Source organism: Alexandromys fortis, unplaced genomic scaffold, assembly GCF_014885135.2.
Source record: "Alexandromys fortis isolate MF-2015 unplaced genomic scaffold, M_Fortis_MF-2015_v1.1 scaffold_242, whole genome shotgun sequence".
Lineage (NCBI taxonomy): Eukaryota > Metazoa > Chordata > Mammalia > Rodentia > Cricetidae > Alexandromys > Alexandromys fortis.
The window spans coordinates 1,837,770-1,849,785 of NW_026068123.1; the positions used below are offsets into that span (position 1 = coordinate 1,837,770).

At 42.3% G+C, this 12,016-nt stretch overlaps 1 protein-coding gene across 8 annotated transcripts in view; it reads left to right on the forward strand.

The window, feature by feature from the left end:
- Window positions 1-12,016, forward strand: part of LOC126490543 (zinc finger protein 883-like) — a 31,308-nt gene that overhangs the window by 7,710 nt on the left and 11,582 nt on the right. For 2 of the 8 annotated variants that reach the window (XM_050125521.1, XM_050125522.1), the window contains exons 2-6: window positions 4,145-4,251; window positions 6,613-6,798; window positions 8,204-8,292; window positions 9,099-9,225; window positions 10,545-10,625. In XM_050125521.1, the coding sequence (XP_049981478.1) occupies window positions 6,771-6,798; window positions 8,204-8,292; window positions 9,099-9,225; window positions 10,545-10,625 (325 nt within the window). In that variant the 5' untranslated portion in view covers window positions 4,145-4,251; window positions 6,613-6,770. Of the gene's footprint in view, window positions 1-4,144; window positions 4,252-6,612; window positions 6,799-8,203; window positions 8,295-9,098; window positions 9,226-10,544; window positions 10,626-12,016 lie in introns of those variants that run through there. The other 6 variants (XM_050125523.1, XM_050125524.1, XM_050125525.1 and 3 more) reach the window with 4 other exon arrangements.

Consider the following 12,016-nt stretch of genomic DNA (forward strand, 5'->3'; position numbering starts at 1 on the left):
TTGGCTCCCTGGAACTCACGAGAACTCCTTGGGTTTGTGAAAACAGAAGTTTTAGACATATAATGACTGTAGCATAAGAGATAAATTTGGTTTGAAATTTGTTTGGTGAGGTCACCTTGCAAAACCTCAACCTGGTGAAACCTCTCAGCTGTCAAACTGTCAGAGATCTTTGAGAAGTATAAGATTTTACTTGAGTTACTGATTAAAAAACGACAGAGAACTTACTTGGTTGGCACCCAGAGCTACTCTTTTTGGGTCCTCCATGGTCGCGGAAGGTTGCACTTGAGCTTTGCTGTTTAGCGCAGGGCCTGCCAGGCTCCAGAAGACCCTGTGGGCTAAGAAATCTGTAGGAAGACAGGCCTACCTTGACCTGAGCAGCTAGGCTGTCGATTCCAGTGATTCCGTCCACTTCTAGAGAGGTCTTTACTTTAGACGAAAGGCAGGTTTGCCCAATGGTCAGCACTCGGCAGTCAAAGCGAACCGCAGAAGGACGTTGTTTCGTGTGTCCATTTGTCTTCTGTCTTCTTTGGAGGGAGCAGAGAGCTGCTGCTAGGAGCCAACCTGTCTCTTTTTGTTGTCGTGAAAACTTTTTAATAATTAGATACTTAAATATCACATTCCCCAGATCTCTGAGCAGTTGAGGGCTGTTTATCAGGTATAACTATAGTATAGAATTTGTTTGAAAAGTTGGGTCTGAGCTTGACCATACTGGCTCTCAACAGGTAAGATTTACATTTGAGGATTTACATGCTTGTAATATAAGGTTAGTGGCAGAACTGACAATGGTAGAGAACAGCTTAAGAGACTTAAAGGTACATACCAGTTTAAATATGAGACTCATGGTTTGTAGTCTGAAATGAGATGTAATAAACAATTATTATACATAGAGAGAGTTAACAAGAATTGGGCAACGTGGATGCCTCTGATGGGCCCTATCAGAGACATGCCATTGCTCAAAACACATGTAACAAAGTTAACAGGAGGATTTTAGTGGAAACCTGGTGAGAAGGCAGGGTAAAACCGGGAGAGTGTGGTCACATGACCTGGCTCTCAGCCAAGATGGCGAAAAGGTCACCTGACCCATCTGGCCTTCAGCCAAGATGGCGAAAAAGTCACCTGACCCATCTGACCCTCAGCCAAGATGGTGACCGCCACATGTTGTCTGCTCTGTTGGTGAGCCGCCATGCCATAACAAAAGCTGCAGAGGGGAGGGGCAAAAGGCTGGAACCCAAAAAACCGGCCATTTAATTTTTTTTTTAAGGTAGTTGGGGCCATTTTAAACAAAAACTGATAAGTGTGAGGCATTAAAGCATGAGGCCAGAGTGATAGGTCTGGATAGCTTGGCTCCCATGGTCAAGGCCATGCAAACACCCACAAAAACCGTGGCACCTCAAGCCTACAACGAGAATGGCTCCCTGTTAAGACGAGATGCAGATGGCATGAACACCCGCAGGCCCTATGGAAAAGGCGTCCGATTCCATGGGGGTGGTGTTATAACCTGGCTGAATCAACTCCAGCCTCGGGCAGGAGGGATTCAGCCAAGGTCAGGCCGCACAGTAGTGGCCTGCTGCACCAAGCAGCGTAGCAGCGTAGCAGCAGTTACGACGAAAAGAAGGGAGAAAAGGAATGAAAAAAGAAAAAGAGGAAGAACTGGAGACCCCGGGCCTCCAGGCGCGGGTGAGCTGAGGGGCTGGCTAAAGCAATGCCATCCCAGGCACGGGCTTAGCACAGGAGACAAGCCGAATTGAATGCCAGTGAAGGGAACAACCGAGGCCCTGAAAGCCCACGGTTGGAGGTCCCCCATCCCTAAAAGCCGTGAAGGGTTGCCAGGAGCTCAATCCCTTGGGTTAAAAGAGATGGTTAAGCTGGCCGAGATGGGGACACTCACGATTAGTTGATTTGTTGTTTGGAGGAGCTGCATCCAGGCAGATGGAACATGTGGGTCATTGTAGAGAAGGTCCTCGAGTCCTGATTCTGCCCCAGGAAGGAGCTCAGAGTCCCAGACGGCGCCTAAAGCCGGAACTCCAGCCCCAGGAGGAAGTCTGGGGCGGGCAAATCATCCGAGTCACGGCACCAAAATGTTATTCTTTTTAAAAAAATGCTGCAAGATCCCCGTGGCAGTAGGCAGCAGAAATGCTGTAGGTCCCAAATGGTGGTGGCGGGCCATGTGGTGGCAGGCAGCAGGCTCTGGGAGCAGCCAGTCCCAGGCAGAGATGGCTGCTGGTCTCAGAGCAGTGGTGGCGGGCCATGTGGCAGCAGGCAGTGGGCCCCAGGCAGAGACGGCTGCTGGTCCCTGAGCAATGGCTGGTTCCAGGCTGGGAGACACATGGCGGGCAGGCAGAAGACAGAAACATGGATAGACATGACATGCAGGGTGAGGTTGAATGTTTATTTAGGGGGTCTCTCTCTCTCTCTCTCTCTCTCTCTCTCTCTCTCTCTCTCTCTCTCTCTCTCTCTCTCTCTCTCTCTCCCTCTCTCTCTGTCCCCCCCTTCACCCTTCCTCCTCCATAACCCCCTGAATAAACATTCAACCTCACCCTGCATGTCGTGTCTATCCATGTTTCTGTCTTCTGCCCACCCGCCATGTGTCTCCCTGCCTTGGACCAGCCATTGCTCAGGGACCAGCAGCCGCCTGGGGCCCACTGCCTGCTGCCACATGGCTGGCCACCACTGCTCTGAGACCAGCAGTTCTCTGCCTGGGACTGGCTGCTCCCAGAGCCCGCTGTCTGCCGCCACATGGCCCGCCACCACCGCTCTGGGACCGGCAGCCATTTCTGCTTGGGACTGGCTGCGCCTAGAGCCCGCTGCCTGCCACCACATGGCCCGCCACCACCATTTGGAACCTACAGCATTTCTGCTGTCTACTGCCGTGGGGATCTTGCAGCATTTTTTTTTAAAAAAGAATAACATTAGCTTCACTCTGTTTTTCAATAGTGTTAGCCTTTTCTCTCAACCATGTCTTCCATTGTAATTGTGGACCAAGCTCTAAAACAGCATTAACCAAGTCTGTCTTGTCTTTTGGGATAATTTTATTACAAACTGACCATGAGTCATCATTTGCTTCACAAAAGGTAAATGCATGCCATATGAGACTATTGCTTTCTTGAGTCTCCTTGAATCTAACATTGGCACAGGAGTCCATTCATTGCTTACAGAGCCTCTTTCTTTTGGCAGAAGGTTACTGGATATATTAAAGTTGGTTGTTTGATACCTTAGGCTGTTCTTTTCTAGCCTTAAAATGCAATGCTGAAATTGATTTACCATTAAATCCTCTGTCTGGGTTTGAATATCTTTATGATCTGTTTTATTACGTTTTTCTAAAACTTGTATTTTAGCACTCAGATTAACCAACTTTCTAGTGATAAAATGAGATGTTTATAATTGACATTAAATGAATTCCATCTAATCTCATTTAATTGTTCCATTTTATTGCTGTCCAGTGTATTATCATACTGTGACCCAAATCTCTCCATTGTAATAGTGTTTTTCATTTTTTATTTTTGGTTTTTCGAGACAGGGTTTCTCTGTGGCTTTGGAGCCTGTCCTGGAACTAGCTCTGTAGACCAGGCTGGTCTTGAACTCACAGAGATCTGCCTGCTTCTGCCTCCCAAGTGCTGGGATTAAAGGCGTGCGCCACCATCGCCTGGCTGTGTTTTTCATTTTTTAATGTGAAAAAATCTTTTAACTAATTCTTCCCTCTAAGAATTTCCAATTGTCTTACCCAATCTGCTTACAATGATTATGGAGATGTGACGCTTATTGTTGCTGCGTAGAACAGTGAAAATTGACTGAATTTTAAGTCAACTATCTAGTTTGGCAGCAGACTGAGAAGGGGGTTCAGGGAGAGTCTGCCAGGAGAGAAGAAAGCAAAACCTAGCTGGTATGGTGGTGATTCTGGCCATGTGTAGCGGGAAATGGCCTTTTCATGAATTTGTATCCTAAATGTTTGTGCCAGATGTAGCACGAATAATAATAAAAACAGAGACATATATTGTTGTTCAGCCTGAAGATCAGTAGTATAGTAACACATCTGGTTGTCTTGTATTTAGTCAACAGCTAAAGATATTCTTCCTTTACATACTGGCCAACACAGCTCATTGCCTGTTTCAGCGGTTCTGTAACCTCGTTATGTCTGTTTCTCAAGGGACATAGTTGGCGTTTTCCAAATGATACCTGAAGTACTACAACAATGGTGCCATCAGTTTTTGCAGAAGACATTCTTACTGTATCGACCTTTTTCTAGGACTACAGGTATGACATGACATTAATGACATCCTGTATGAACATTGATTTGGCATTTTTTTAAGTGCACATGTGTATATATACATATTTGTGTTTGAATCCATGTGTGTGTGCATGTATGTGGAGGCTAGAGAATGATCTCATGTGTCATATTCAGGGATGCCATCCATTTCCTGAAACAGGGCCTCTCATTTGCCTGGAGCTTACTGATTAGACTAGACTGTGACCAAGGATCCCCAGGGATCCTCCTGTCTCTCTGCCTTTCTAGTTCATGATTACAACTGCATACCACTACACCTGGCATTTTTACATAGGTCCTGAAAATAACACTTGGGTCCCTGTACAAGTTAAGAAAGCACTTTACTACCTCCCTAGCCTTTGGCACATTCCTAATGTCAGAGAAATCCATTTTTTAGTCCTTCTTGGCTTTTTTGGGAATATGTTCTTTCTTGAATTTTTTTGAAAAAGGTTTCTTTGTAGCCCTGACTGTCCTGAAACTCACTCTGTAGAGCAGACTAGCCTCAAGCTCAGATCTGCCTCCATCTGCCTTCCAAGTGCAGGGGATAAAGGCATTCACTATCACCCTCAACTTCCTTGCTGGATTTTTCATCACATTTTTAACATTCTTGTTTGATTTCTGAATTACCCTCATCTGGTCATTATATATTTTATACATGGTACTGAAATACTACACCATACACCAAAATACACAATTCTTATATATCAAGGAAAACACTAGTAAATAAAATCAGTTATATCTTTTGTAAGAGGCCACTTGTTTGTTCCCGGCTGCCCATACTCGAAATAATCACACAGAAACTGTATTAATTAAATCACTGCTTGGCCTATTAGCTCTAGCTTCTTATTGGCTAGCTCTTACATCTTAATTTAACCTATTTCTATTAATCTGTGTATCACCACATGGCTGTGGCTTACTGGCAAGGTTCTGGCTCATCTGTTCCTGGCGGTGGCTACATGGCTTCTCCTTGACTTTGTCTTCCTCCTTGACTTTGTCTTCTTTCTCCCAGCATTCAGTTTGGTTTTCCCTACCTACCTATATTCTTCCCTTCCAGACCTAAGACAGATTCTTTATTAACCAATGGTATTCACAGCATAGAGAGGGGAATCCCACATCGTATATCTGTTATAAATAACAAAAAAATAAGCCAAATGACTTGTATCTCTAGAAACTAATAATTCTTTCTTTTCTCCTTAGTATTTCACTGATAAGACAGACAACTAAATGGCCTACATACCTTCCCACTCTACACAGACCTTACCTAACTTTCTCATCTCTGAGTTTGGAAGTAGCCCTGTATAGTTTTTCTAGTGTTTTTAGTCTATTTGTATAGTGCTTTATTTTCTGTTAGAGTTTCCTAACCTTTCCCCTTTTCCTGAAATAGCCCCCCCCTCTATTTGTCCTAGTTTGAAAACAAGTCCTTTTCTAAGGAATGTCTTCCTCCCATTGAGAAGTGCTATTTTCCAGATAAGAATTGAGCGTCAAAGTGCTTAAAGCTTTAGTTCATCTCTAAGTTGAAGATTGGAACGATTGCATGTTCTTTTTTCTTTTTGAGTCTTGTTTGTTTGTTTGTTTGTTATATGACCCTTTATAAATTTATTTATTGAGTTTGTGTTACTGGATTGGGTACAGACAGCATGAGTGGAGGTCAGAGGACAACTTTCAAGAGTTAATTTTCTCCTACCATATGGGTCCCAGAGATTGCACTCAGATAGCATGCCTAGCAAGCAGTAAGCACTTTACCTGCTGAGTTATTTTGCTGGTTCTGAATCTAGATGTTTTTGTTCATCAAAAAAATTTGTTTGTTTTGTGTATGAGTGTTTTACCTGCATGTGTGTGCACTATCTGTGTGTCTGGTACCTGTGGAGGTCTGAAGAAAATAACCAGAGTTATGGATGGTTGTGAGCCACCATGTGGATGCTGGGAACTGAACCCAGGTCCTCTGCAAGAGTTACAAGGACTCTATCCACTGAACCATCTTTCCAGCCCGCTTGAATCTATGTTTTTAAACATAAATGCTACTAATGATAGGAGCCCTTGATGCCTTAGGATAATTAATTTTTAAGTTTTTATTTATGTCTATGAGTGTGTTTGTCTGTGTGTCTGTATGAGTGTATGAAGGTACCCACAGAGGTAGAAGAGGGTGATTGATCCCCTGGAGCTGGAGTTACAGGTGGTTGTGATCAGTCCAACATGGGTGCTGAAAACTGAACTCAGATCCTCTGGAAGATCAGAAAGTGCTCTTAACTGCTCAGCCATCTTTCCAGATGATGTGTATCATTTTTAGTGGCTTTTGCTCATATCAGCATCAGAAAGAGAAAGAGCTAATTATGATGCTTGATTATTGATAGGTAAGATTTTCTGATGAATGATCCGTGTCTTCAGGAATGCAAGTCACCATGTAAAAAGAGGAAAGATCACCACTGACCCCTTATATGTATAAATTGCCTAGACGTGTCCTTCACATTCTGGAAGAGAGTGTTCCAGTGTATTTCACAATCATCCTTTCATGATGGAAGCCATCAGTTTGTCCCATGGTAAGTCTAGCTCATGCGTTGTGTGCTCTTTGTACAGATAGGTGCTGGTGCTCTGATTACTGCCAGGTCAGAGATGCGTCTGTGGTTTGAATGCTAAATTACCCCAATGACATAGGGGTGCTGCATGTAGTGTTGTTTGAAAAGGTCGTAGAACTTTCAGGAGGTGGAGCTTTGCTGGAAAAAGTGGCTCAGTATTGGGTGGTTGAGGTTTTTTTAGCCCAGCCCTATTTTCTGTTCATTCTCTGTTTCCTGACTGCTGATTCAATGTAACCAGCCAGCCTCCTATTCCTGCTGCCATGCCTTCTGCAGAGAGAGATCATCTTGGCCACTCAAGTGAACTGCCCAGATGTGTCTTTCAGTTTCTGGAAGATAAGTGTTCCAGTATATTCTAAGGGTTATATCCTCTTCAACTATAAGCCAAAATAAACTCTTTCTTAAGTTGCTTCTTTTTATTTTTTTTTTAAAGATTTATTTATTTATTTATTATGTATACAACATTCTGCCTCTATGTTTGCCCACATGCCAGAGGAGGGCACCAGATCTCAGTACAAGATGGTTGTGAGCCACCATGTGGTTGCTGGGAATTGAACTCAGGACCTCTGGAAGAGCAGCCAGTGCTCTTAACCTCTGAGCCATCTCTCCAGCCCGCTTCTTTTTATTTTTTAAAAGATTTTTTTCCTTTTATTTTTTACCTGTGTTTTGCCTCCATGTGTGTCTGTGGACCACATTTGTGCTTGGTGCCTGTGGACGTCATAAAAGGGCATTAGATCTTCTGAAGCTGGAGTTATGGATGGTTGTGAATTACTGTGTAGGTGCTGAACATAGGTCCTCTGTAAGAGCAACAAGTGCTCTTAATAACTGAACCATCTTTTCAGCCCCCAAAGTTGTTTCTTGTTGGGTATTTTTTTTTATCATAGCAACAAGAAAAATAATTAATACAGATGACTGAAGTTGGCAAGGGTTGCTGAAGCCTGTTTTATAAGCCAGGTTGCTGATAATGAGTGCACTTGATTTACCCATGAGTCCCTTCACCCATGTGCAGGTAATAGGCCCTGTTTCTAGGACTTATTGTTCTTTACTTGTAAAATATGACCGGTATACTTGTCCTTATGGGCAGTGTGGTTACCATTCCTTTTTTTTTCTGAGGATGACTACTCTGGTACTGTGTGGCAGCCCTGTGTGTCTATGAAATGAGATGTGATGAGTTGTGTGTGTCTGTGTGCCTGCGTGCATGCATGTGTGCGTGTGTGTGTGTGTGAGAGAGAAAGAGACAGAGAGACAGAGAGAGCTTGAGAGATTGATTTCCTGTGTTGTAATATATGGGAATTTTGAACTAGGATAGGATGACATCCATGTTTGTAAAAGTGAGAATTATGGATAACTCTGTTTTCTTTTTTCCTATTAGGTTTATTTTCTAGGGACCCAAGCTACTTTGATCGTGAAAAGACAGAGATGGACAGGATGGTGTCCGACTGCCTGGCAAGTAGTTACCAGGTGTGACTAAAGTATATCCTGCCATTAGACCCATAAGGCTGACCCATTTCCATGTAGGCAGAGATTTTTCTCCAGAGTTTCTGGAGAAACTTTTAACCTTCTGGAGAGTTTTAACCTTATTCAAGGACTGAGTGATTAGTTGTATTTCTTCATGACTATGTCCTCTCAAATTGTAAGCCAGAATAGATCCTTTCTTCCTGAAGTTGCTTCTTGTCATATATTTTATCATGTTAGTGAGAAAACTAAGCTTTTATACTGGCTCAGGATTACTGTGAATATCATCCCAGTGTTTCAGTAATTTGTGATTAATCTTTATCCATGACACTGCTTTTGTATTTTTGATTTTATTGTGTTCTGACAGTTGATAAAGGGGACGAATGTTCCCCTTTCTGAAAGATGTTATTCACCTTTCATCATTTGTCAAGTGTATGCAGTGCATTTAACACATTTGAATAGAAGGAAGTAAATGAGATGGGTGAGGTAATGGGATGTGTCAATAAAGACATAAGGGTGGAGTCTGGGCACAGTGGTGTATGTCTTTATCCCTAGCACTGGATCGGTAAAGGTGGGAAAATAGAGAGTTTAGGGCCAGCCAATCTGGCCAACCCTGTCTTTAAAATTAAGATGTAAAAGTGAAAATTAATAGCAGCGAGATAGACATAAAGAGTGCCTAGGGCTATTCACTGAACTCTTGCATGGACTGCTGGAGAACTCCCAACTCTTTGTAACTGAATTTTCATCTTCATTGTCCTGTGAACTTGGATGGAGATGTTAGTTGGCTAAAATCCAAGTGTGTGTGATTGTAGGAGTTAGTGACCTTTGAGGATGTGGCTATAGACTTCACCCAGGAAGAATGGACTTTATTGGACACAAAACAAAGGAACCTTTACAGAGAGGTGATGCTGGAGAACTACCAGAACCTGGCCTCATTAGGTGAGGTTCCCCTCATTCCATAGACTCTTATAGAACAAAAAAATGTGTATTTTTCTAATTACATTTTGTTTTTTTATGGTGTGTGTGTGTATCATAGCCCATGAGTGGAGTTCAGAGGACAGATTTTGGGAGTCATCTCCTATCATGTGAGTTCTAGGGATGGAACTTAGGTTGTCAGACTTGGCACCAAGCACCTTTACCTGCTGAGCTATCATACCTATGAATTTTCTACTTTTTAGAATACGTCATGCAGCTCTCAGGACAGTTAAAAATAACAGAAGAATAGAAAATAACACCTTTAATAACCCCAGTACTAGGGAGGCAGAGGTAAGAGGTTCTCTGTGTATTTGAGTTCAGCCTGGTCTAGATATTGAACTCTAGAACAGCCAGGACTACATAAACTCTATCTGAAAAAAAAAAAAAAAAAAAAAAAAAAAAAAAAAAACAAGAAAGGAGAGAGAGAGAGAGAGAGAGAGAGAGAGAGAGAGAGAGAGAGAGAGAAAGAGAGAAGAAGAGAAGAGGAGAGAGAGGAATGAGAAATAGGCCTCTAACTCTGCCCTACTGTATTTTAACCAATTGTAGTTTTAAAGACAGTCCTAAAATCACCAGTATTGTTCTTCTGCTCTACTAAAAGGTCGTTTTCAGACTATCTTTGACAACTGAATCAAGAATACTGATCATCTCTGTTTTAATGGTCCATCCATGTGATTTTGATACACTTAAATATTTAACTACTAGTGTAATCTTTTTCTCTATAATAATAAGAATCTTGTGGATTTGGTGGCACATGCCTTTTATCCTTGTACTCCAGGAAATTGAGACAGGCATTTCTATAGTTCACAGCCAGTCTGGTCTACAAAGTTTTAGGCCAATTAGAGTGACACAGTTAAGAAACCTGTCTCAAATTTTTCTTTCACTTTCTTTTCAATTTGATTAATATTAGTGCTTAAAAATGTCTACATTTATTCTTTGTCACAGTACACATCTAAAAGTCAGTATACAATTTGTGGGAGTCAGTTCTTTCCTTCTACCATGTCCTAGACAAGTAAATCAGGTAGTCATACTTAGTGTCCAAAACTTTTACCTGGTGAACTTGTCCCACTGGTTCAGTATTAGTGTTTCTGTCTTGTTCTTGTAACCATCACTTTAGGCTTAAAGGGAAAGAAGTCAGTACCTTTTTCACATAAAGGGGTTTGTACTCAGTGGGGTCTTTAGCAGTATTTCATTGCTGTTATTGGAACTGTTGTTTCTAAGTCATGGAAAGGTATATCCTTTCTTGCTTGATCTGCTTTCATGAATGTGTCTTTCTTCTCGTATAGGATGTCAGCTCATCAAACCCAGCTCAAGCTCTTGTTTGGAGACAGAAGAGTTTCGAGTAATCGAGAGAGGAGTTCACCAAGGTAAATGGGAGTTCAGTCTACTTGGAATACAGTAGTAACACCCCACCCCACCCCAATTCTGTGGATGGAATGGTAAGCTAAGCAAGTGCTCTACCAACAAGTGAAAGCTTGAATCAGGAGGCTGAGGCTATTGGACTTGAGAGTTTTAGGAGATCTTCATATCTCTAAACTCCATTACTTCCATCTATGTAGACTTTTTTACAATTTCAATAGTCCATATCTTTCTTTCTTTTCTCCCTAAAAATGCTGTCCCTGTTTATCAGTGCATTTAAATTTCAGAGTAAGTAAATTATTCATTTTTAAATTTTGACTGCCTATTCTCTTTGTATTTTATGTTTATATTATTATCACTATCATCATTAGTATTGACTACTGGATCCTGAGCCTCTTTTAAAAATATTTATTATTGTTGTTTTATTTTTTATTTATTTTTTGTTTTTGAGATAAGGTTTCGAGCCTGTCCTGGAGCTCATTCTGTAGACCATGCTGAGCTTGAACTCACAGAGAACCACCTGCCTTTGCTTCCCAAGTGCTGGGATTAAAAGTGTGTGCCATCACTGCCCAGCTGTTGTTTTAATTGTTATGTGTATGACTATGGGCCTTTGTGAGTTCATGTGTGCCATATGCATACATATGCCTATGGTGGCCAGAAGAAGGTGTTAGGTCTCCTGGAATGGAGTCACAAGTAGTTGTGAACTGTCTGATATGGTTGCTGAATCTGGGTGTTTTATTTATTTATTTATTTATTTTTGAATAAGAATAGCAAGTTTTCGTAGCCTCTGAGCCATCTCTCTGGCCTTTAAGACCCCTTCTATTCTGACATGGACCTGAATCCAGCCTGTAAAACTTTAGACATAGCCAAATTGTTAACATTTAACATAACTTTGTTTTTAACTTGCTTAATATAAAGAAATTGAAATGAGTTGTATAATTGTTTTTTTTTTATTGAGAATAAGAAAAAAAAAGTTTCCGCCTCCACCCAGCCTCCCATTTCCCCCCCACTCTTCTCCCCCTCCCCCCTCTCTTTTCCCCCTCCCCCCACTCCTCTCCCCCTCCCTCTCCTATCCAAAGAGCAGTCATGGTTCCCTGCCCTGTGGACAGTCCGAGGTCCTCCCCCCTCCGTCCATGTCTAGGAAGGTGAACATCCAAACTGGCTAGGCTCCCATCAAGCCAGAACATGAAGTAGGATCAAAACCCCTTGCCATTGACCTTGGCTTCTCATCAGTCCTCATTGTTCGCCATGATGAGAGAGTCCGGTTTTATCCCATGCTGTTTCAGTCACAGTCCAGCTGGCTTTGGTGAGCTCCCAATAGATCAGCCCCACTGTCTCAGTGGGTGGGTGCACCCCCCGTGGTCCTGACATCCTTGCTCGTGTTCTCCCTCCATCTGCT